Source organism: Ascidiella aspersa, chromosome 8 (assembly GCF_963924565.1).
Source record: "Ascidiella aspersa chromosome 8, kaAscAspe10.2, whole genome shotgun sequence".
In the NCBI taxonomy this organism is placed as follows: Eukaryota; Metazoa; Chordata; class Ascidiacea; order Phlebobranchia; family Ascidiidae; genus Ascidiella; species Ascidiella aspersa.
The window spans coordinates 14,011,375-14,036,402 of record NC_139454.1 but is presented as its reverse complement, the minus strand read 5'-3'; the positions used below and the strand labels follow the sequence as shown (position 1 = coordinate 14,036,402).

At 35.9% G+C, this 25,028-nt stretch overlaps 1 protein-coding gene across 5 annotated transcripts in view; it reads left to right on the top strand.

The window, feature by feature from the left end:
* LOC146136243 (F-box/WD repeat-containing protein 7-like) overlaps window positions 1-25,028 on the top strand; it is a 48,009-nt gene that overhangs the window by 13,820 nt on the left and 9,161 nt on the right. Inside the window, exons 3-9 of one of the 5 annotated variants that reach the window (XM_083395921.1) lie at window positions 5,365-5,438; window positions 7,726-7,836; window positions 7,984-8,094; window positions 11,585-11,726; window positions 20,513-20,791; window positions 21,820-21,933; window positions 22,152-22,266. In XM_083395921.1, coding sequence (XP_083252047.1) covers window positions 5,365-5,438; window positions 7,726-7,836; window positions 7,984-8,094; window positions 11,585-11,726; window positions 20,513-20,791; window positions 21,820-21,933; window positions 22,152-22,266 — 946 coding nt within the window. Of the gene's footprint in view, window positions 1-5,364; window positions 5,439-7,701; window positions 7,837-7,983; window positions 8,095-11,584; window positions 11,727-20,512; window positions 20,792-21,819; window positions 21,934-22,151; window positions 22,267-25,028 lie in introns of all 5 variants that reach the window. The other 4 variants (XM_083395922.1, XM_083395920.1, XM_083395924.1 and 1 more) reach the window with 4 other exon arrangements.

The window sequence follows — 25,028 nt, the reverse complement described above, 5'->3', positions numbered from 1 at the left end:
AAATAAAATAAAAAAAAATAAAATAAAGTAAAAATTGAAAATAAACACTAAGCCCTGAAAATATACCCCCTGACAAAATATACAACAACCGCACCCCCGTCTAGTTCTTTTTTGGTTTCCTATGGTATGTTTCAAACCGATTTTGTCCGAAGCTTTATAGAAAAAGTAGACATCGTAGAACCTTCAAATTTTCAGACATGGCGTAGAGTGGTATGTAGGTGCTTTGTAAAAGTTTATGAGGCTGCACCCCCAGGGGCCTTTGCTTGGGGGGTAAAAACCTGAAATATTGCGTTTTAGCACTTTGTAGCTAACGACTGCCATCTAGCAGCAGACAAACTTTCATACAGAATTCGTTCATATTCGCTTGCTTTGTCCAGCTTGTCAAGTGACGAAGCGACTTACCGCCTGCTGCCCTTTATTTTCCCGCGCGTGAGACTTTCATTGTGCCAAGTGGCACGTCCTAAACTGGGCTCGTGCTACTTGCATTTTAAAACGAGGCTTCTCTTTAGTAAAATTACTTAATGCTGTTAAGAAACAACTTATTTTACCGCCGCAAATTTAAATGCGAAATCTGGTGGCAACTCTAATCCAACATATCAACACCAGGCCTACACAACTTAAAATTGTGTGTTGATATGTTGGATTGGAGTAACATACTATACAGGTGCAAATAGCAAATATTCTCCAAATACGATTTTTCCAATATTCTCCAAATCGTATTTCATCGTATTGTCGCGGTAATACACAAAGAGGTAAGGCCGTGAATAAAGTTTCACCCACCGTACAATTAACGGAGGGAAGCATTGCGAGTAGAGATGTTCAAAGCAGAATATCGGCGACTCATTTATAATGCTTGCTTTCAATTCGGCGTTAGTTTTTTTTCGGGCGACCAATTACTTCGCGATAATCTTCGCCTAATAACTAAGTGTCAATAGGGTGTATTTACCGCCACAAGTTTAAATGCGAAATCTTAAGGCAGTCTACGCTTCTCTGTTAGCACCTGTCCTGCATCTTGCTCCAACCAGCATACTACCAACATCAGGCCTAAACATCAAGCAAAACTTTCGATTTAATAGTTTGCGTATTGAGAACATAATAGTGTTTTTCATATTGTTTAAAACTACAGATTTAAAGCCTGTTTTAACAGTGATTGCTCGACCCAAGCCATGGTAAAAAATTACCGAGTAAAAGTTTGCAAAAGTATAGCAAACCATAGGCGTCAAACCATTCTTAATCGTTAAGAGAATAATAATATTTGCTTTTCAAACACGTAAGCTGGTCAAAATTTAATAAAATGACCATACGCATTATCTCCGTAAATTCTATTTATCAAATATATGTTTCGATCATTCCCCAAATTCTACGCCATATTTGAACCCCTTTCGCATCAAAGGCATATTTTAAGTGGGAAGTTTTCGGCCCATATCTGTTTTTGCTTGCAGAAACAAGTTAAGGAAAATAAAAAACAAAATATATAATATAAAGTACACAATACAAAATATTAAAAAAATAAAAAATAAAAAAAATAAAATAAAGTAAAAATTGAAAATAAACACTAAGCCCTGAAAATATACCCCCTGACAAAATATACAACAACCGCACCCCCGTCTAGTTCTTTTTTGGTTTCCTATGGCATGTTTCAGACCGATTTTTGTCCGAAGCTTTATAGAAAAAGTATACATCGTAGCACCTTCTAATTTTCAGACATGGCGTAGAGTGGTATGTAGGTGCTTTGTAGAAGTTTATGAGGCTGCACCCCCAGGGGCCTTTGCTTGGGGGGTAAAAACCTGAAATATTGCGTTTTAGCACTTTGTAGCAAACGACTGCCATCTAGCAGCAGACAAACTTTCATACAGAATTCGTTCATATTCGCTTGCTTTGTCCAGCTTGTGAAGTGACGAAGCGACTTACCGCCTGCTGCGCTTTATTGTCCCGCGCGTGAGACTTTCATTGTGCGAAGTGGCTCGTCCTAAACTGGGCTCGTGCTACTTGCATTTTAAAACGAGGCTTCTCTTTAGTAAAATTACTTAATGCTGTTAAGAAACAACTTATTTTACCGCCGCAAATTTAAATGCGAAATCTGGTGGCAACTCTAATCCAACATATCAACACCAGGCCTACACAACTTAAAATTGTGTGTTGATATGTTGGATTGGAGTAACATACTATACAGGTGCAAATAGCAAATATTCTCCAAATACGATTTTTCCAATATTCTCCAAATCGTATTTCATCGTATTGTCGCGGTAATACACAAAGAGGTAAGGCCGTGAATAAAGTTTCACCCACCGTACAATTAACGGAGGGAAGCATTGCGAGTAGAGATGTTCAAAGCAGAATATCGGCGACTCATTTATAATGCTTGCTTTCAATTCGGCGTTAGTTTTTTTTAGGGCGACCAATTACTTCGCGATAATCTTCGCCTAATAACTAAGTGTCAATAGGGTGTATTTACCGCCGCAAGTTTAAATGCGAAATCTTAAGGCAGTCTACGCTTCTCTGTTAGCACCTGTCCTGCATCTTGCTCCAACCAGCATACTACCAACATCAGGCCTAAACATCAAGCAAAACTTTCGATTTAATAATTTGCGTATTGAGAACATAATAGTGTTTTTCATATTGTTTAAAACTACAGATTTAAAGCCTGTTTTAACAGTGATTGCTCGCCCAAGCCATGGTAAAAAATTACCGAGTAAAAGTTTGCAAAAGTATAGCAAACCATAGGCGTCAAACCATTTTTAATCGTTAAGAGAATAATAATATTTGCTTTTCAAACACGTAAGCTGGTCAAAATTTAATAAAATGACCATACGCATTATCTCCGTAAATTCTATTTATCAAATATATGTTTCGATCATTCCTCAAATTCTACGCCATATTTGAACCCCTTTCGCATCAAAGGCATATTTTAAGTGGGAAGTTTTCGGCCCATATCTGTTTTTGCTTGCAGAAACACGTTAAGGAAAATAAAAAACAAAATATATAATATAAAGTACACAATACAAAATATTAAAAAAATAAAAAATAAAAATAATAAAATAAAGTAAAAATTGAAAATAAACACTAAGCCCTGAAAATATACCCCCTGACAAAATATACAACAACCGCACCCCCGTCTAGTTCTTTTTTGGTTTCCTATGGCATGTTTCAGACCGATTTTTGTCCGAAGCTTTATAGAAAAAGTATACATCGTAGCACCTTCTAATTTTCAGACATGGCGTAGAGTGGTATGTAGGTGCTTTGTAGAAGTTTATGAGGCTGCACCCCCAGGGGCCTTTGCTTGGGGGGCAAAAACCTGAAATATTGCGTTTTAGCTCTTTGTAGCTAACGACTGCCATCTAGCAGCAGAAAAACTTTCATACAGAATTCGTTCATATTCTCTTGCTTTGTCCAGCTTTGTGAAGTGACGAAGCGACTCACCGCCTGCTGCGCTTTTTTGTCCCGCGCGTGAGACTTTCATTGTGCGAAGTGGCACGTCCAAAACTGGGCCCGTGCGACTTGCATTTTGAAAAGAGGCTTCTCTTTAGGAAAATTACTTAATGGTCTTAAGAAACAACTTATTTTACCGCCGCAAATTTAAATGCGATATCTGGTGGCAACTCCAATCCAACATATCAACACCAGGCCTACACAACTTAAAATTGTGTGTTGATATGTTGGATTGGAGTAACATACTATACAGGTGCAAATAGCAAATATTCTCCAAATACGATTTTTTCAAATATTCTTCAAATCGTATTTCATTGTATTGTCGCGGTAATACAAAAAGAGGTAAGGCCGTGAATAAAGTTTTCACCCACGTATAATTAACACAGGGAAGCATTTCGAGTAGGGATGTTCAAGGCAGAATATCGGCGACACATTTATAATGCTTGCTTTAAATGCGGCGTCAGCATTTTTTGGGGCGACCAATTACTTTGCGATAAGCTTCGCCTAATAATGAAGTGTCAATGGGGTGTATTTACCGCCGCAAATTTAAATGCGAAATCTTAAGGCAGTGTACGCCTCTCTGTTAGCACCTGTTGTGCATGTTGCTCCATCCAACATACCAAAATCAGGCCTAAACAACTAGCAAAACTTTCGATTTAATAGTTTGCGTATTAGGCACATAATAGTGTGTTTCATATTGTTTGAAACTACAGATTTAAAGTCTGTTTTAACAGTGATTGCTCGGACCAAGCCATGGTAAAAATTTACCGAGTAAAAATTTGCAAAAGTATTGCAAACCATGGGCGTTAAACCATTTTAAGTCTTTAGGAGAATGATAATATTTGCTTTTCAAACACGTAAGCTGGCCAAAATGTAATAAAATGGCCATACACATTATCTACGTAAATTCTATTTATCAAATATATGTTTCGATCATTCCCCAAATACTACGCCATATTTGAACCCCTTTCGCATCAAAGACATATGTTAAGGCTGGATAATTTTCTCCCCATTACTGTTTTTGCTTGCAGAAACATGTTAAGGAAACTATAGAACATGCAACGTTTATACCAATCAAAAACTAAAAGTCAAATTAATAATATTTGAAAGCAACCCTGTTAAGTAACGCTATTCATAACGGACTACTTCCCCCCTCACCCTCGTCTGATTTATTTTTGCCTGCTTGTATAAATGTATAAATTGCATTTCACACAAAACTTTGTGAAATTAATACTTAAAGCAAATGTGATTGGATAGCAATTGATTATAGAGCAATTGTTTATACGCTGCTTAAAATGTGTCATTAAGTTGAAGTGCAAAGGTAAAAAGCAAATGCCCATTGTTTTTTGGGGGGTTCTGCCGCTAGGTTGAATGCATTTTATTTTAGTAATAAATGTCAAAAAAAGAAAACCGGTTTTAATTATTTTTGGATGCCCTTTACTTGAAATCCATCTCAGGAAAAACAAATTTGCACTTTTTTAAACTCAGCACAAAGATGGTTGCCAACTCTAAAAATGAAGTAAACTTTGTAGGCCTGGCAGACTGGCCACTACTCTACATCTGATAAATGCCCTATTTCTATCTTTACAAAGCAAGGAATTAAAATGTTATTCATGCAAGTCGCTTTACCTTTCTTTGCCAATAAGCAGTAAATTTCCAAACTTAAAATTGATAAGCTAGGTTTTTATGAACTCTTTGTAATAGATTTCCTGAGTCATTTTTTCCCCACGATCACTCTACTAGAGAAGCTTAAACTGGTTGTAAAATGACATGAATCCTACATTCCCACGGCCCGCATGTAGACTACTGAGTTTGTTTAAGCAGTTTTGTTACTTTTTACACAAGAAAGACTTATAGGTTTTACAAAGAAAAAACAACTTTTTGTAGGTTTCACAAAAAACAATTATTCAACTTTCCCCTATAATATATTTGCAGATGAAACGAAAACGCAAAGTAATATGTGATCAATCCTCAAAATCACCAGAAAAAAAGGCTTGCAGATCCAACGAGTAAGTTTTAAAAATTTAAACCGAACTTTAATTAACACAGAGAGATTTTGCACTCACCTGCTGCCCAATGCCAATGTAATTCGCTATGGGTGAGTGCTTATTTATTATGGATTGACACCCACCTGCTAGATTGGCAAAGTGGCCTTTTTAACCATATTTTAAACTTATAAGTGTTTGTCAACTGAATTGTATCGTTTGGGATCAAAATATCAACCAAAAATGTTTCAGCTCATCTCTCCTGGGCCACAAATTTGGATATTCAGAATTGCCACCAGGTGTATTCCATGACAATTAACCAGGCCATGTGATCATGGTTTTAAATTTTCAAATCTTAAATTGCAACAATTTTTTCTGAGAAATGCATTTCATCTACTCAACCAATTTTTATAATGTGAAAATATGGCCTTTTCGTAAAGTCACTTTGTGCTCATTAAATTTTGTAATATAAAAAAGGTTGCATATAAACTTGAATACATTTTGAATTAATAAAATTGAAAAGATTGAAAGGAGAACACACAATTAAACTATTAAAACAAAACTGGCAACATTAAGATTATATCTATAATGCCATGTTGTTATGAACAATGTTATAAAACAAAGCTATATGCGTAATAATATCTATAACATATCAGAAAACAACAGAATACTAGCAAATCTAGTAATTCAGGTCTGACACTATTTGTTTAAAAATATGTATTTTTGCTGGCGTAGGCAACGTCAGTATAGCTTATTCCAATAGAATTGTGAGAACAAGGTGCTTTACACCTCGCTTCTACACACCTTTTTATCTATCGTTTTTGCGACGCTTGTTTCGCACCTTTTTATCATTCCTTTGTGCGACTAAAGTGTATATAAACGGGTGTAACTGATGTGGTCTTCATTTCACTGATGATGGCATGAGCATTTGCCGAAACGTTTAAATAATAAAGCATGTCGCTTTTTATGTCTATTTGGGCCTTTATTTTCACCATTAAACTTATGAACAGATCCGTATATAGTGTTCCAAGGTGCTTTAGGTCTTACTACGACCTAAAGGTGAGTCTAAGTTTATCCTTTAGCCAAATCTGGTTTAATTCTGGCATTGATGTTACTCCTATTTTGGTTTTAGTGCTTATTTCTAATTTTTCGTGCCCTTTTTAGCCTTTCAACAAGGTTACTACTTGACAAACATGTTGTTGTTATCAGACGTGTTGGTGGCTGTAGTTGTTCATCTTAGACAAATCATGTTAAACTTCAACGACTGAAGACCAATTGTTGTATAAATCAACACTAAAAGTCAAAGGCATTTAACAGTCAGATCCCAGAGGGGCAGCAAGAGGTCTTAGGTTTGCTGTGCACTATTTGCTAAAAGTAAACTTCACGGAAAAGCAAACAAAATAAACTAAAAAGTTAATTTTGATTCATGAACAACCGCCAGTCTATAATTTTGTTTATGACATTACTTCGGTTGATTTATGACGTCACACTTGTTTTCCATCAATGGCGAAGCATAGCCCCAGTCAAATCAACTTGTCTATTTTTGCTCTGCATGCCTTGTTTGGCCTGTGGACCATAGGTTGAAAAGCCCACCTTTACAATTGGTAGGAATATTTTATCACAGTTCAAGACGAGAAAATGATTTTGAATCTATACTTCATGTTTAAAGCTATCAAGTTAAAGCTTTTAAAGAGGAGTATATATGGAATATCTCATATGAAAAAAATAGTTTTCAATGCAAAAAGTATTGCCACAATTTTTTGAATTCTCATTACCAGGAAATGTTTTCTTTCCAATTAGGGCTTGGACTCCAGGTCTTTCATTTTACCGAATTCATGGTACTATTAGCCATGCTTTTTCAGAGAGGAAACACTGAGTTTTCTTGGTAGGCGTACTATTGTGACCCAATGCAACAGCAAATCCCTTTGTATTTTTCATAATATTTTCATTTTTCATCCTCTCTTACAATTAATGCGTTTGCTAGAGGTTAAGTCTGATATGTTGCTAATGCACCGTATTAAAAAAGAATTCGTCATGACGTCAAAATAAAGACCGAAAGTTTAACAAGTAATCTCAATTTCTGAATTTTGGTAACAGTGGCAATCCGCAAAATGGTAAAACAAATTTACATTCTGTATCCAAAACAGTTAGTACATTTGGAGGCTGTATTTTATTTTAGTACCTAACAAGTCATTGTCTAATATTTGAAAAGCTTGGTCAGTTTTCAGTGCACTAGCGGACCCCTGTTTGGGGACCACTAGATTAGACCTTGTTGCTGTGTTTCAAGTGTTGACATCTGCCTTCACTTCAGGCACCTCACATGTGAATTGCTGAACCAGATCAAAGTGCATAAGAAAAGTAGCCGCATTTCCAGACACACTGAACAAAGTGATCAACCAACGGTCACCCAACAATACAAGTTGTTAGTAGTGCTATTTAATTGTTGTTTTACATTTTAATTTGCCAATATTTTTCATTACTAAAAACATCAGTCTGTGACTTGAATTTGGAATATTTACTTTAAACTAAAATAATGTTTACAGGTAATTAGAACATTTGTTTGATTCAGGTTGTCGTCAGCCCAACAGTCACTTCTTGGTTTGCCAGAAGGAAGTGAGGAATGGATAAGAAGGTTTTTGTTTGTGTTGTTGGTTTGTCCTATTATGTTTTATTTTGCAGGGTAAATAGTAATAAATTAAAAGTCATTTATGGTTCACTTAAATGCTATCCTGCTGTTTAAATTATCATTAAAACAACTTAGAAGTAGTAAAATAAGTGTAGCACTACGATTCTAGAAAAATATTTAATTTTTGAATATATAACATTGCTGAGTTTTATTATATCAAATAACTCAATGCATAAAGCTTGACCTTTGGTACACTTGGTCAAGCCCAAACACAAACTCTTTGTTTCAAATTTCATTGGCCAGTTACTTTGTGGGATAACACAGTGAAGTTTTAACACTAGGGGTGCAAAACCTTTGTATCTATTGACATCTGCAACAATAGTCTAAATATTTTCAAGACTGCCAGGATTATGTCCAATAATATAGGATTGAAGCTAATCCAAGTGGTAGTATCGGGCACATAAAAGGATTCGAATATTGCTCAAAATAATCGCATTTATAGAATAATTTAGCAGAATTTCGACTGTACAGTTATAAGTCACACGACACAAGAAATTATAGAATATCGCTTTTGTGCTGAATGATATAACTTATACATAAAAATCCATACATCTGACGTCACAAGTAAAGTTGGAGTTCAGGTAGTTTTTAGGAAATGTGTTGTTCTAGAACCAACAGGTGTGGTATTATGCAGGCTGGCAGAATCTTGCCAGCCTTCGGGTGACAAGCATTTTTGGTGTAAATTCTTCGTTTTTTTGTCGTGACTCAAAACTTAAATGATGTGTTAGTCAAAGAAATGTATCAACCTTGCCATGTTGGGCGATAAATAAGACTATTAAGAAGTAAATAAATTAGCAAAAAGTTACAATATAAAAATAGCCAAATTTTAAAATACAGTGCAATCAATGTACGGCTATCACGCGGCCCACAACTCTATGATAACACTATATTATTCAAAAGTAACTCGCGGCCCACTAAAAATGGCTCTGCGGCCCATATTTGGGCCGATGCCCAGAGTTTGCCAACCACTGCCTTAGAGGGTATTTGTATTTCTAAAAGACATAAAACATGCAATGGTACTTACAGACTTTTGGTAAAACAATGCTAAGCAACTGGAAAAAAACAGACACTACAAGATTGGCGGGCAGTTGGAAAAGCCTTTTCAATGTTGAAGTTGGCTAAAACAAAGTTAGGTGTGGGAAACCCAATGATCCCTATGACCCTATGTGCACAACTTACAGCTACCATATTGTTCTCACTAAATAGAGCCCTAATCAATCGTGAAAAGTAGCTATTATAGTCCACAAACCGAGAAACTATTGAAAATTAGTAGCAATGCTTACAAATGGCAAAACCATGAATAATTTATTCAGTTACTTAACTACACACAGGTCATTTTAATGTAAAGCATAGCACATCACAAAAATAGAATGAACACCACGAACCATTAAAATCACTACAAAAAGTTAAATATTGAAGTAGTGCTCGCACCCCTCTAAGAATTGCTTGATCTTCCAAACGCATTCATGTCTGAAGGTTTGTGTGCACATAATTCCTTGCTTCTGAAATGTATTGAAGTGGTAAAAAGAGTATAATGTCCTGCTATTCATTGAAAATATTGCCAAATATTTTTTTTTATTCCTCATTGTTGTAGGGCAGTGCTTTTCAACCTGGGGGTCGCCCCGGGTGGGTCGTTTGCCTTTTCTGGGTTTGTGAAGACGACAATTCAATACAAATCACTATTACGAGAATGCCAATTAATTACAATAAAAAATATTTGTAGTGATATTAGTGAATTTGTTGACAATGAATGTTTAAACAGTTGAATAAAAGTTGAATGTTCAAACAGTGAGCAGCCAGGAAGCAAGTTGTGAGATAGACTAATATTTTGTAAGCTCACTACTGAGTTCCCGGTATCCATAATATGTAGCCTACGCCCATCGGTAGCTATAGACTAGTCTGAGGAAATTTCAAATGCGACTGTTAAGAGCAATGTACCATTTGCTAGACATAAAAAAATAAAACTTGATTTTTGAAATAAGAACATTTTAAAAGCTTATTTCACAGAAAATCAACTTTACCCAGGGTTAACGATTAGTATTTGACGAGCAAGAGAAATAGTGCTCGTTATACCAAAGTTAGTAGCGAAAAAATGACTTTATCGAGACTCTTTGAAAGGGGGTCGTTAGTTACATGTGGTTGTTAAAATGTGTCCGGGTATGCAAAAGTTTGAATACCACTGCTTTAGGGAGTTGATCATCCCAAGTTTCTGCTCAGTATCACCAGAACTTAGTGTCTAAGACAGGGGACGTGAACCTTTTTAGCTAGGCGAGCCATAAAAGCCAAATATTCTTGGTTGTATTTTCATGAGAGCCATATAATACTTTTTTACATCTAGTTAGGTTGGAAAAATGTCAATTTGAACAGAGCCCTTTATTTTGTTCTCATTGAAAAGACAGCACATACTACGCACTAAAAATCAATTAGTAAAGTTTGCACAACTTTCATTGCGGATCCCCGTCAGAAGAGCATGGGCCTTTTGTATATAAAGATTTCCATAAAACGGCATAACAGTCCCGAAAATACAAATAGGATTCGCACGAATCGCCGAAAAATGTGCTTCTATAATGTGTGTTAAAAAAAGAAAAATTTAGTTAGCAAAGCGGCCGTGTGAAGTTTTACTCGAATCATGCTAAGAAATGATATAGCTTAGATTTATCTGTTAGCAAGATACCTTATCAAAAGGGTCATATATGGCTCGCGAGCCACAGGTTCCCAACCCCTGGTCTAAGACTGTGCTTTTCAACCTTTAAAAGAGCCTTTCGCACTTTGTTATTTGGGAAAATTTTCATTCGCACAAATCAGGCACAGTATTAAGTTTTATTTTTCCCTATTTGGGGAATAACAATAAAAGGGCTTGTGTATTAAAACCGCGAGCCTTAAGCGGTATAAAATACATAGCTTTATCAGCAATGAACCAAAAGTATATTATTGTACCTGTAACGCATAAATGGGCGCACCAGCTTATTTGATTACTGTATTACACATAATAAAAACTAGTAACATGCACCATTTTCATTGCACATTCATCCGCATTACAAACTTTTTCATCCGCACAAGTGCATGCCATTCCCACGTTAAAAAGCACTGGTCTAAGAGATGACCACTGCCAATGATTTATCACTGGAAAGGAAAGAGCTTTAAACATTAGAGTTTTGCAGTAAAGATCTGAAAAGAGTTTTGATTTCAAGCCACTCACACTAAGCTATGAGTGATGTGACAACAGAAACAGTTGTTTTAACACTTTTGTGTACCAAGTTTAAACTCATAACCAATTTCTGGTTTAAAGTGACCTGCAAACACATTACAAAATAGTTTATAACTAATTAAACAATGCTCTATGGGTCATAAATTTTAGTATTGCAAGTCATGTGTTGCCCACTGACTTCCGTTTGGATCACGCTAATAAAAAACAATCTAATTGCTAGGCGAACGCAAGATATTTAGTTTGAACATTGCATTTATTGATTAATTTTATATTAAGCTTCTTAAAATGGAATGCAATGGAGAAGATTCAGGTGTTAGAAGGATTGATCAACGTTTGTCAACCACATGAGGTCAGACATATGCTGGAGATTATTGAACCTCAATTTCAGCGGGATTTTATATCACTGTTACCTAAAGAAGTAAGTTTTGTTTTGTGTGTCATAATATGTAGTTATAGTAGTTCAAAAACCTGTGAAGTGTAATCTGGAAACCCATGCAAATTTATACATTTTTTGACGCCAGTGTAATATACACAAATAGTGCATCAGAACGATTAACCTTTTTTCATTGTGCAACTTTTGTAACTATTAACTTGTTTTTCGCTTTTCTCCACAGCCATTAGGTTGTTCAGATTTTAAAGTTTAGCCAATTGAAGTTCTTCCCATGGTTTCAACCTTAAAAATAGGATTTACAAAAAAACTTATTGAAATTGGGTCATGATTTCATACTCCTTAAAAACAAACTTCACAGAATTTGCGAAGTTTGCTGCAACTTTGTAGTCTTTATCTTGCGGCCAGTCGCAAACTGTAAGCCTCAGCCAGTTGCACTGAACATCCAGAGAGGAAAAAGAAACCAGCACTCCTGGCCAACCAAATCTCAATTTTCGTGCTTTCTGTTACTTTTGAACGCATTAATTACCGGCAACCCCTGGCGAAATTTACTTGGCTTGGGTGTATTTAATGCCGCTTTTCTGTCTGTAACTGTTAACTGAACATAGAAACCTTCCACAGTTTCTTCATTGAGCTACCAATAATGATTCAGCAATTTGTTTAGATAACCTCTTTGACCTGCTTGTCATATTTTGAATACTCTTTCATGGTTTACAAAAATGCCAGGTCGTTTATAGGAGCATTGGAACCAATACTTGTTTTTAACCAAGGTGGAACGTAAAAAGCAAGACAATAAACTGATTGATGCACTCCAGCTGGTTTACAAAATCTTGTTCATAGCCCATCTGTTTCATCCACATGAAACATCTTTTAGCAGTATAGGACCTGACTCATCTATTGAGCGCTGTGTGTAGGAGTAGGTCTACTAGAAAAGGAACTTTGGTTAATGTCTCTCAATATTAGAAGAGTAGTGTGTCTCGCACATTCTTTGTAGTTGTCCCTTATCAATACACTTACTGTTTGTTTTACTTGAGTAAGAAGAGGATCACGTTTCCCCTGTTTTGCTTTTTCCAACATTCATTTATTCGAGAATCAAAGGGTTTAGAACAGTGGTTCTCAACCTTTTTGTACCCGTGGACCCTTTTTGATGCTTTCAAATGGTCGCGGACCCCTTACATTTTTCTGGTGGAATATTTGCGTTAATAGTTCTTTTTAATAATTCAGTATATCTGCCTATAGTGTACCTTATGTTGAATAAATTAACAGAAAACACCAAATTACCAAGGCAGTCTTCAAAATGCGTGGTTGTGTTTTCGATAATGCTAGAATAGATAAACGCATGTCATCTTTTCCAAATTCAATACATGAAAACTGTAATATCCTGCCATTTATTTAACAATCTATTTGTATTACATTACAATGGAAGTGTTACGTCACACTCAATGCGATTTATTACGTCACATTGCGATTTACAACATTTTACAGTGTGATTTTATCACTTACCAAAATTGTGATTAAGCATGTTTCCCAGCGTTAATTATTTTACTAAAATTATATTTAGAATTTTTTGCGGACCCCCTAAAAACGTTTTGCGGACCCCCAGGGGTCCGCGGACCTCCGATTGAGAACCATTGGTTTAGAAGGACATTTTTTATCAAGTGTCAGCCATTATGATTGAAGGCATTAAATTAAGTAAACTGTGTTTCGAACCACTTGCTTTTTGCCCAAAAACTGCTTCTATACTGATCCTATCACCAATTATATATATATATGAAAGGCAACATGCAAGCCAAAATACCTTTTAGGTGATCAACAGGGGGCACCAACATGTTTCCTGAAACTGTTAGAAGCTGTGGTGTCAAATACTAAAGCTTTGGAAAAGGTGATCCAAATCTTCTTTTTACTCAATAAAAACAAACAAGAAGTGTATTGATAAGGGATGACTACAAAGAATGTGCAATAAACACTCATGTATTCCGTAGACATAACCCAAAATTCATTTTGTCCTTGACCTGGTCTTACAAACAGCGCTCGATAGTTGAGCCCGGTTCTATACTGCCAAAAGATGTTCATGTTGATGAAACATGGGCTACGGACAAGATTTTGTAACCCAAAAACAGGTAAATGGTTCCGATGCTCCAATTAATAACCTGGTGTTTTTGCAAACCATGAAAGAGAATTCAAATTATGACAACACAAGTTGAAATGGTTGCCTAAACAAGTTGCTGAAGCATCATTGGTACCTCATTGAAGAAACTGTGATGTTTTCTTTCTTCAGTTAACACCTACTATGGACAAAAAAAGAAAAGCGGCAATAAAGAGAAAAATTTTGAATAAACCCAAGTCAAGTGAATTTGGCCAAGGGTTGCTAGAAATGCGTTCAAAAGTAACAGAAAGCGGACATTCAGTGCAACTGGCTGAGGCTTCCAGTAAACTTTGGGGGCTTTGAGGAGGGCGAAATCATGACCCAATTTCAATATTTTTTTTTCAATCCCGTTTTCAAGGTCCAAACCATGGGAAAAACATCTATTAACTAAACTTTTCAAACCATTTTAAAATATCTGAACAACCCTAACAGCCATAGGCGGATCTTGAGTTTTTGGGGGATGTGATATAAGAAATTTTTTAAGATGTTATTTTTTGACAAACATGGAAGAACAAGACGTTAAGCATGGTGATTTTCTTGTTTCAAAGGGCGATATATAGCCTGTAGTTACATAGAAAAGATGGGTTAAATACTTTTGGAAAGCAGGACAACTTTATTCTTTATTTTAAATGTCAAAAATATTGTAATAGTTGTATTTTTAAAAGCTGAAAAAATGTCATATGATATACATAGAGACCCAAGTTTTTATTCTCTTCTAACTAGAATCAACTCTACCAGTTTGTTTTTCGCTCTTTCGCCCATCACCCAAATTGGTTGTAGCTCAATCACTAAAAATCTGTCAAACAATAGTAGCCCAAAAACTTAAATCATTCACCATGACTTTCAACTACTCAACTATACTGCTGTATATTTAAATTAAAGCACAGGACAGCATAAAAGTACATTGAACAGCAAGCGAATAATATACCATTAAAATTACTAAGCAAAAGTTACACTTTGCTGTAGAGTTTAGATACAAACATAATGTAAAACTTTTAACTATCTTCCCTTCAAGAGTTTTGCCAGCCTGCTGGCGACAAGCATTTTTGGAGTTCTTTTTTTTTGCCCTGAAATTTAAATGCGGTGTTTGCCAACTGAATATAGTATGACCTTGCCATGTTTAGGCGATAATCTATAAAATATTCAATAGCACTGGTCAACAAAAAACTTTTAACGGATATGTGATAGATTTATTCTTAGAGTTTTTGGCGCTGATTTTGCCCTTCTTTAGCACATCAACTTTTTGAAATATGTTTTACTTCCTCCTCATGGAAGTCTTGAATTGTCCCTGATAAAGTTTAAGATTTTGGTGAATGGAGTTAATAAGAACAAAACATAAGTTCAAAGCCAATTATGTTTTCCAGACAGATTTAAACAGCCTTGCTGTAGATGCATGTTTTTCACAATCAAACTCATAACTGCTTGTATTAGGTTTAAAACACAACTTGCTTGAGATTGATGTAGTAATAAGACAACGGAAATAAAACTTAAACAACCTACAGTAGATGCTTTTTGGTACAACAGCCGTGCTACCAACTGCATCACTAAGATACTATAAGCCTATAAGTAACTGCAAGTGGCTAATATCACAAAAATTACACCCCTTAGAAAATCTTTTTTGCTATAGGAATATTAAAGTGGGGTTCTATGTTTAGCATTCCTCTACAAATAGTTTTCACTAGTAAGCTAAGCAAAACTATACGAATTTTAATGGAACAAAATATTAGTAAAATTCCAAAGGATGCACAATGTACAAAGGTGGAGTTACACGCTTGGCTGGCATTCAGTGACTGTGTGCTAAAATTTGCATTCTTTTCCGGTCGGTGTTAATAATCTGCTTAGCATAGCATTTAGATGGGTTATGCATGCCACTCAAAATGCATTTTTTGCACACTTAGTTCAACTTATTTCGAAAAAACTTTGGTTTAGTTAGTGATGAACCAAAATGACATTTTAAGCTATGAAATCCCGTCACCAAGGATTTTATAAAGAGGAATAGTTTAAAATTACATCATAGAAGTACTATTGTGGTCAATAGAGTTATGTGTGTAAAAAAATATGTTAAACGTTTTTAAGGCCATGTATCACAGCTGTGTGTTGTTTTTAAAGCGCTTTTTCGGAAAATTAAAACTTGGCAGTATCTTAAAAATGTGATGTGCTAGAGAAAAACTAAAGGTATATTTGGAATCATCATGAAAAAGACATCTTGAGTTGAAATACCCACATTCTTGTTTAGAAAAAAAGTGAAAATTTGTTGAACAGTGTAGTCTTATGACTTAAAATATTTAAATAATTAACCAAGCAAAAAAGTGACCTAAGATTTGCGGCACAGAATTTTTTGTGGCTTCGGGATATACAAAAGGGTAATGAAGTGCATCTGCGGGTTACTTGATCTACTTTTCTTACTCGCACACCGTTACATATAACTGATAACAGGGTTGAGATTTTGTAACTAATGAGACGCGCAGAAGTATAAGTGAAATAACAAACGCATATAGTAAAAAGTCTTATGCAGTTAATACTGCTGTAAACAATCAAGCCAGTGCTTTAAACAAACAAGATACACTAGACGGGGGTGCGGTTGTTGTATATTTTGTCAGGGGGTATATTTTCAGGGCTTAGTGTTTATTTTCAATTTTTACTTTATTTATTTTTTTTTAATATTTTGTATTGTGTACTGTATATTATATATTTTGTTTTTTATTTTCCTTAACTTGTTTCTGCAAGCAAAAACAGATATGGGCCGAAAACTTCCCCACTTAACTTATGCCTTTGATGCGAAAGGGGTTCAAATATGGCGTAGAATTTGGGGAATGATCGAAACATATATTTGATAAATAGAATTTACGTAGATAATGCGTAGTGTCATTTTATTAAATTTTGACCAGCTTACGTGTTTGAAAAGCAAATATTATTATTCTCTTAAAGACTAAAAATGGTTTAACACCTATGGTTTGCTATACTTTTGCAAACTTTTACTCGGTAATTTTTTACCATTGCTTTGGCCGAGCAATCACTGTTAAAACAGGCTTTAAATCTGTAGTTTTAAACAATATGAAAAACACTATTATGTTCTCAATACGCAAACTATTAAATCGAAAGTTTTGCTAGATGTTTAGGCCTGATGTTGGTAGTATGCTGGTTGGAGCAAGATGCACGACAGGTGCTAACAGAGAGGCGTAGACTGCCTTAAGATTTCGCATTTAAACTTGTGGCGGTAAATACACCCTATTGACACTTAATTATTAGGCAAAGATTTTCGCGAAGTAATTGGTCGCCCGAAAAAAAACTAACGCCGCATTGAAAGCAAGCATTATAAATGATTCGCCGATATTCTGCTTTGAACATCTCTACTCGCAATGCTTCCCTCCGTTAATTGTACGGTGGGTGAAACTTTATTCACGGCCTTACTTCTTTGTGTATTACCGCGACAATACGATGAAATACGATTTGGAGAATATTGGAAAAATCGTATTTGGAGAATATTTGCTATTTGCACCTGTATAGTATGTTACTCCAATCCAACATATCAACACACAATTTTAAGTTGTGTAGGCCTGGTGTTGATATGTTGGATTAGAGTTGCCACCAGATTTCGCATTTAAATTTGCGGCGGTAAAATAAGTTGTTTCTTAACAGCATTAAGTAATTTTACTAAAGAGAAGCCTCGTTTTAAAATGCAAGTCGCACGAGCCCAGTTTAGGACCTGCCACTTCGCACAATGAAAGTCTCACGCGCGGGACAATAAAGCCCAGCAGGCGGTAAGTCGCTTCATCACTTCACAAGCTGGACAAAGCAAGCGAATATGAACGAATTCTGTATGAAAGTTTTTCTGCTGCTAGATGGCAGTCGTTTGCTACAAAGTGCTAAAACGCAATATTTCAGGTTTTTACCCCCCAAGCAAAGGCCCCTGGGGGTGCAGCCTCATAAACTTTTACAAAGCACTTACATACCACTCTACGCCATGTCTGAAAATTTGAAGGTTCTACGATGTCTACTTTTTCTATAAAGCTTCGGACAAAAATCGGTCTGAAACATACCATAGGAAACCATAGGAAACCATAGGAAACCAAAAAAGAACTAGACGGGGGTGCGGTTGTTGTATATTTTGTCAGGGGATATATTTTCAGGGCTTAGTGTTTATTTTCAATTTTTACTTTATTTTAATTTTTTTTTTTTTTAATTTTTTTTTTAATATTTTGTATTGTGTACTTTATATTATATATTTTGTTTTTCATTTTCCTTAACTTGTTTCTGCAAGCAAAAACAGATATGGGCCGAAAACTTCCCCACTTAAAATATGCCTTTGATGGGGGTTCAAATATGGCGTAGAATTTGGGGAATGATCGAAACATATATTTGATGAATAGAATTTACTTAGATAATGCATATGGCTATTTTATTAAATTTTGACCAGCTTACGTGTTTGAAAATCAAATATTATCATTCTCTTAAAGACTAAAAATGGACGCCTATGGTTTGCTATACTTTTGCAAACTTTCACTAGGTCATTTTTTACCATAGCTTGGTCCGAGCAATCACTGTTAAAACAGGCTTTAAATCTGTCGTTTCAAACAATATGAAAAACACTATTACGTGCCTAATACGCAAACTATTAAATCGAAAGTTTTGCTAGATAAGTTTAGGTCTGATGTTGGTATGCTGGTTGGAGCAAGATGCACAACAGGTGCTAACAGAGAGGCGTAGACTGCCTTAAGATTTCGCATTTAAACTTGCGGCGGTAAATACACCCTATTGACACTTAATTATTACGCGAAGCTTATCGCGAAGTAATTGGTCGCCCCAAAAAATGCTGACGCCGCATTTAAAGCAAGCATTATAAATGTGTCGCCGATATTCTGCCTTGAACATCCCTACTCGAAATGCTTCCCTCCGTTAATTGTACGGTGGGTGAAACTTTATTCACGGCCTTACCTCTTTGTGTGTTACCGCGACAATACGATGAAATACGATTTGGAGAATATTGGAAACATCGTATTTGGAGAATATTTGCTATTTGCACCTGTTCTGTATGTTACTCCAATCCAACATATCTACACACAATTATGAGTTGTGTATAATAATATAATAACTTATGGCCTTGAAGCGAAGGGGGTTCAAATATGGCGTAGATTTTGGCAAATGATCGAAACATACATTTGATCAATAAAAATTTACGTAGATAATGCTTACGGCCATGTTATTACATTTTGGTCAGCTAGCATGTTTAAAAAGTCAATATTTTCATTCTCTCTAAATGATTTAACGTCTATGGTTTGCTATACTTTTTCCAACTTTTACTGTGTAAATTTTTACCATGCCTTGGTCTGAGCAATCACTGTTGAAACAGAGTTTAAATCTGTAGTTTTGAGCAATATGCAAACACGTTTATGTGCCTAATAAGCCACGTTTTATATTGAAAGTTTTGCCAATTTAAATCCAATAAACGCAAGATTTATTTATTTATGACGCCATGTTATGACGTAGCTTTGTAACGTCGTCGTTAAGAATGCGTTAAACTTAAGCTTTTTGTTGTTGCGGCCCTTGTATAATTATATTTGCTTAGACCTGGTGTTGATATGTTTGAATGGTGCAACAATTACAACATGTGCTAACAGAGATGTGTACACTGCCTGTAGGATTCGCATTTAAATTTGCGGTGGTAAAATATTTTGTGTTGTAAGAGCAATAGGTTTTTTTACTTAGAGAGGCTTCTTTATGAAAGGCAAGTCGCATGTGCATAGTTTTACTAGGCAAGCCACTTCCAACACAAATGTTGCACGCGCGGGACAATAGGGCGCAGCAGGGATGCCAGCAGCCGCCTCGTCGCGACGCGAGCTGGACAAAGCAAGCGAATATGAACGAATTCTGTATGAAAGTTTTTCTGCTGCTAGATGGCTGTCGTTAGCTACAAAGTGCTAAAACGCAATATTTCAGGTTTTTACCCCCCAAGCAAAGGCCCCTGGGAGTGCAGCCTCATAAACTTTTACAAAGCACCTTCATACCACTCTACGCCATGTCTGAAAATTTGAAGGTTCTACGATGTCTACTTTTTCTATAAAGCTTCGGACAAAACTCGGTCTGAAACATACCATAGGAAACCATAGGAAACCATAGGAAACCATAGGAAACCAAAAAAGAATAACGGCAAAAACAAGATATGTCCCGAAAATAAATTTTCGGGCCCATATAATAACGGCAAAAACAAGATATGTCTAAATATATTAATCCATACCTTGCCAGTTACATCGACCGATAAGTAGTTTAACGTAACGTAATAAATACAGTCGACTTGTTTCTTTGTGTGGGCGTAAGACTTTTGTATGTTACTGAGTATTTCCATTTTTCATCCACGCTTGTAAATAAACACACAGACTTGACGTTTAAGCACTATAAATAATATGCACCAACAACGAACAGCAGGTTAAATCATTGTTAAAACAAGAAACTGATAGGTTCGTTATTTTTTTTATGATTTGCACGATTTCTTCTGTTTTTTAGCCTACTTAGTTCCCAGGTGGCCATCGTTCTGCCATTGTGACAATCCCCCTTTTTATCAAAGATTTTAGTGAACATGAAATTGATAACATGAATATTATTTGTGATAAAGAAGTCTCTTTATTCCATGATATAAACTTGTTAATGGAGGATTGTTTTATCCTTTTGCCAGTTGGCGCTACATGTTCTTTCCTTTCTGGAGCCATGTGATCTCCTGGTAGCAGCCCAGACATGCAAGTATTGGAGAATATTATCTGAAGACAACCTTATGTGGAAAAACAAGTGCCTAAGTGAGGGAATATCGGATCCATACATTACGAAGGCTGTAAAGGGTAATTGGAGAAACAAGAAGACTACTGGGATTGAAGTAATAAGCACATGGAAGGCTGCCTACCTTCGCCATGTCAAAATTGAAATGAACTGGAGGGTTGGAAAGCATCGAATATCTAAGGTTTATTCACATGTTCTGACCTGCATTTAACTTTTGTTTTACTTTAATAGGTGGAAGCTAGTAATAAGTTTTACCATGACTCAACATTGTTAGGTCACTTTTTTAACATGTTCCACAGTTAAAACAACATCAATGTTTCTTTACTTTCACTAGTGTTCACTCAGCAACTGAAACATACATATACACAGGGTTTTTTTAAGGTTTGGGTTTGGGTGACCGCTAAGTAGTTTTAAGAGACCGCAAGTGTTTCATTTAATTACCAAAAAGTTGCAAGTCCAAATTTTGGGAAACCGCTGGAGAAACACCTTAAAAAAAACACTGCATATACGTAATGTGTATTCTGTGATCAAGCCCTCCTGGAGTAGTACTGGCCAACGATAACGGCAACCATATATACTAAACAAGATGCCATAGGAGAGGTTTACCGAAATCAGACAGAATTCGGAAAGCCTCTCCAAAGGCATCTTGTGTTAACCTAGAAATTTTAGCATATTCGGTCTAGTGCGACATCATGTGTGCAACTGTCTATACAACTCACTTTCGCCCATTTATGCGACCTACAGCCAGTTGGTAACCGACGTTGGTGGCGCAATAGACTGTTCCAAAGTTTGGTATTTTTTAATACCAAATTAGATTGTTTGGCTTAGTGAAGTATAAAATGTTTTTACACCCACTATAATATTTACCTTTTAATTCACATAAAATTATTATTTTTTGCTTTTCTAGTGCATTTATTTTTTCGCAAATTCTTGTCATATTTTTGGCAGCCAGAAGCAGCTCGGGGTAGATATTGAATCTAAATTTACACTCAACAGCTGGTTTGTTAAATTTCAGACTCACCTGTTTAAATTTGTACTAATTCAAAGTATTCTATTTGCGGTATCCATAACATAACAGAAACCTTGCTTTAGTAAACATATTTGTCCTTAGTTGCCTTATTCACATTTGTACTATTTGCAAAGATTTTCACAACGGCAATCTATAACAAGTGTACATATTTTTTTTATGTTTATGTTGTTCATTTACAGGTTTTAAAGGGACACGATGATCATGTAATAACCTGTCTGCAGTTTAATGGGTCAAGGATTGTGAGTGGATCTGATGACAATACTCTTAAAGTGTGGTCAGCCATTTCTGGAAAAGTAAGGCAGTTACTGCATACCTTATAAAATAGTTTATTGACTGAGAGTTTTCTATTCCACCTGTAAATATTAACATATAGCAAACCAAACGTCAAATTTGATCTGTAAACTGCCACAGTGATTGTAAAAATAGCATTTTGCTCTGAAATTACTAAATACATGTGTTAGGGTAGTTTTGTTTGATATGAATTAAATAGTTTGCTGTTAAATCTTTATAGTGTTTACGAACTTTGACTGGTCACACTGGTGGTGTGTGGGCCTCACAGATGCGCAAAAGTCTTATCATTAGTGGATCAACAGACAGGACTTTAAAAATCTGGAATGCAGACACAGGTATTTCTGCTTGGACGACCTTGCAGAAACATGAAATTTCTGTTAGGACTTTTATTTAGTATGCTGTTTAGTGTCACTGCTTCAAACCCGCCACAGACAGAACGTCTAACTTCTTTTAATTACACTGGTCAACAAATTTTCACCTTATTTAAATGAGATTGTGAGTATTTTATCTTAGATTTATTTTTCGCGCTGATTTTGAATATAACTTTAGTTTTTCTCTAGCACATCACATTTTTTAATTAACGTCAAATTTAAATTTTCTAAAGAAACGCATTAAAAAGAACGCACAGCTGTGATACATGGCCCTCTAAAATGTCTGACATAAAACATTTTTATACATACACATAACTCAAGCCATCACCATAGAACTTCTAAGATGGAATTTTTAACTATTCCCCCATTTAAAATCCTTAGTGACAGGCTTTTATTGCTTAAAATGTTGATTTTGTTCGTCACTATATGAATCTAGGTTTTCTGGACCAAAATTCTACTAGGTGGGCAGAAAATGCACATTGACGGACATACATAACCCATCTATATGCTAAGCTAAGCAGATCATCAACACTTAACGGAAAACAATGCAATTTGCATTTTCTAAAGAGTCACCAAATGCCAGACGAGCGCATAATTCCACATTTTTACAATGTGCATCCTTTGATATTTTACTAATATTTTGTTCCATCAAGGTTCGTTTTGCTTAGCTTAGTACCGAAAACTTCTCGTAGAGAAATGCTAACATAGAGCTCCACTTTTCTATTCCTCGAGCAAGAAATTTTTTTAAGTGGCGATGCGTTTGTGATATCAGCCACTTACGGTTCTCTTATAGAAGGGGTTCCCAACCTTTTTTGCTGCTTGTACCCCTTTGTCAGGTCAGAGCATTCTTTGTACCCCCCAAAAAATTCTCATGAAATTGTTGAGTTATATATAGCTAAATTACATTGCTTTTATAATTTATATTTAAAGATTAAACCGGATTATATAAGGCAGGGGAGGGCAACGTGTGGCCCGCGGGCCGCATGCGGCCCTTTTCCATTTTTGGTGCGACCCTTCACCTTCTTCCAGCATTTTTTTTCTAAATAAGGCTATTTAAGTGTGAACCATGTTGGAAGTTTTGCTCTATTAGTTTCCCTTTTGAAGTGCGAAGTAACCCATAGGTTACACCGCTACACTAATACAGTTGAACTCGAATGGGAAGCATCCATCCATTACAAAACAATCTTCATTTATGAAGTTTTACTTGTGCCAAGTTGTTATGATAAAGAATTGTTTTGCAACAATTACACTTGTCTGGTATGGTCAAGGTGTAACAGGCTTTTGCTACGCATATTGACTGAGAGGTTATCTTTAACAGAGATGTCATGTTTTGAATTAAGGCTGTTAATTAAGTTGTACCGAGCCGATCCGTACGAGAAAGGCGTCATTGGAATTGTAGGAAAAGTTATTTTCGAATTCACAAGTAGACAGCACTGACAAAACGCCGTAGTTGCTGCCTAACAGCTCATTAGTTTTTTTCTAGTAAAATCTGAAAATATGAATTAGTGTTTATTTGATGTGCGGCCCTCCTGTAGGCATTACATTTCCTAACTGGCCCTCGTGATAAAAAGATTACCCACCCCTGATATAAGGCAACATCACGTAAATCATCTGAAGGTAAAAAAGCATTGTTGCAAGCAGGGGCGTATCCAGAAATTCAAAAAGGGGGGGTTCCAAATTTTCAACTTAGGGAATTCCCCGTTCTTTTTTCGTCTGACGTTAATGACGTCATAAAATAGTGACGGATATGACGTCATGAAATAGCGATGGTAATGACGTTATAAACAACAAAAAAAATTATTCGAAACAGCCAATTAACTTCCAGCAAAAGCGAACATTTAGACGCAAAGCGAACACGTGCGTTATCGACAATCCTGCCAGGTGCCAGCTGCAAAACCGCTTAGTGTGCAATCGTTAACTTCAGGCGAAAAAGTAAACCAAGACCGCGAAATATATGTGATTGATTTGGTAGATCCATGTACGGGACTAGGCTAAATTACAAGCACGTCTTTCGCCACCTGCAATACTAAATGGAGATCGTTTTTCCCGGGTGTTTTTCAATTAGCGCGACATATAAAACTACTTCGAAGAAACGGTATAACTTTAATAGTTAGTTAATCTAGTTCAGCGTTTGATAAACGTTTTAGGTTTGGGCGCAGCTGGCGAGCGAAGCGAGCGCGATTTTTTTTGGTATTTGTTTTAAATTTCTTGCAAGTTTTTATTACATTGCCGAAAATGAAAAATGTTAAAAAATATATGTCAAATATTTTTTAATACGTTTTCGGTTTGTCCGAGACGCACTTGGCAGCTTTCCACGGAGCAACGGTAAAGAAGTGCTGATCTAGTTCAAAATACAGCATCAAAACGTTAACAAACCGGATGTAGTAAGATCATTTGAAAATTTTTCGCACTTACGTAGTTAAAATAGTCAAAAAGTATTTGAAATGAACTCGTGTATAGTTTGTCAAAGAGGCGACGGGCCCGATGAATTACAGTAGGTTGCCGACCCCTGTTTTACACCAACATCTGATATTAACGCAGACAACAAACAGCGAGAAACATCAGCACCGTCTACTCGAAGTTTTCAGAGAGAAAAAAGCGGAAACCGCTTGATTTATATATGTAATTATCGAACACACACTTGCTGATTAGCCAACCCGAACGAATAACGAAAGGCGAAAGAGAAAAACTATCTAGCGTTTACGGTCGACCAAACAAAATACGAA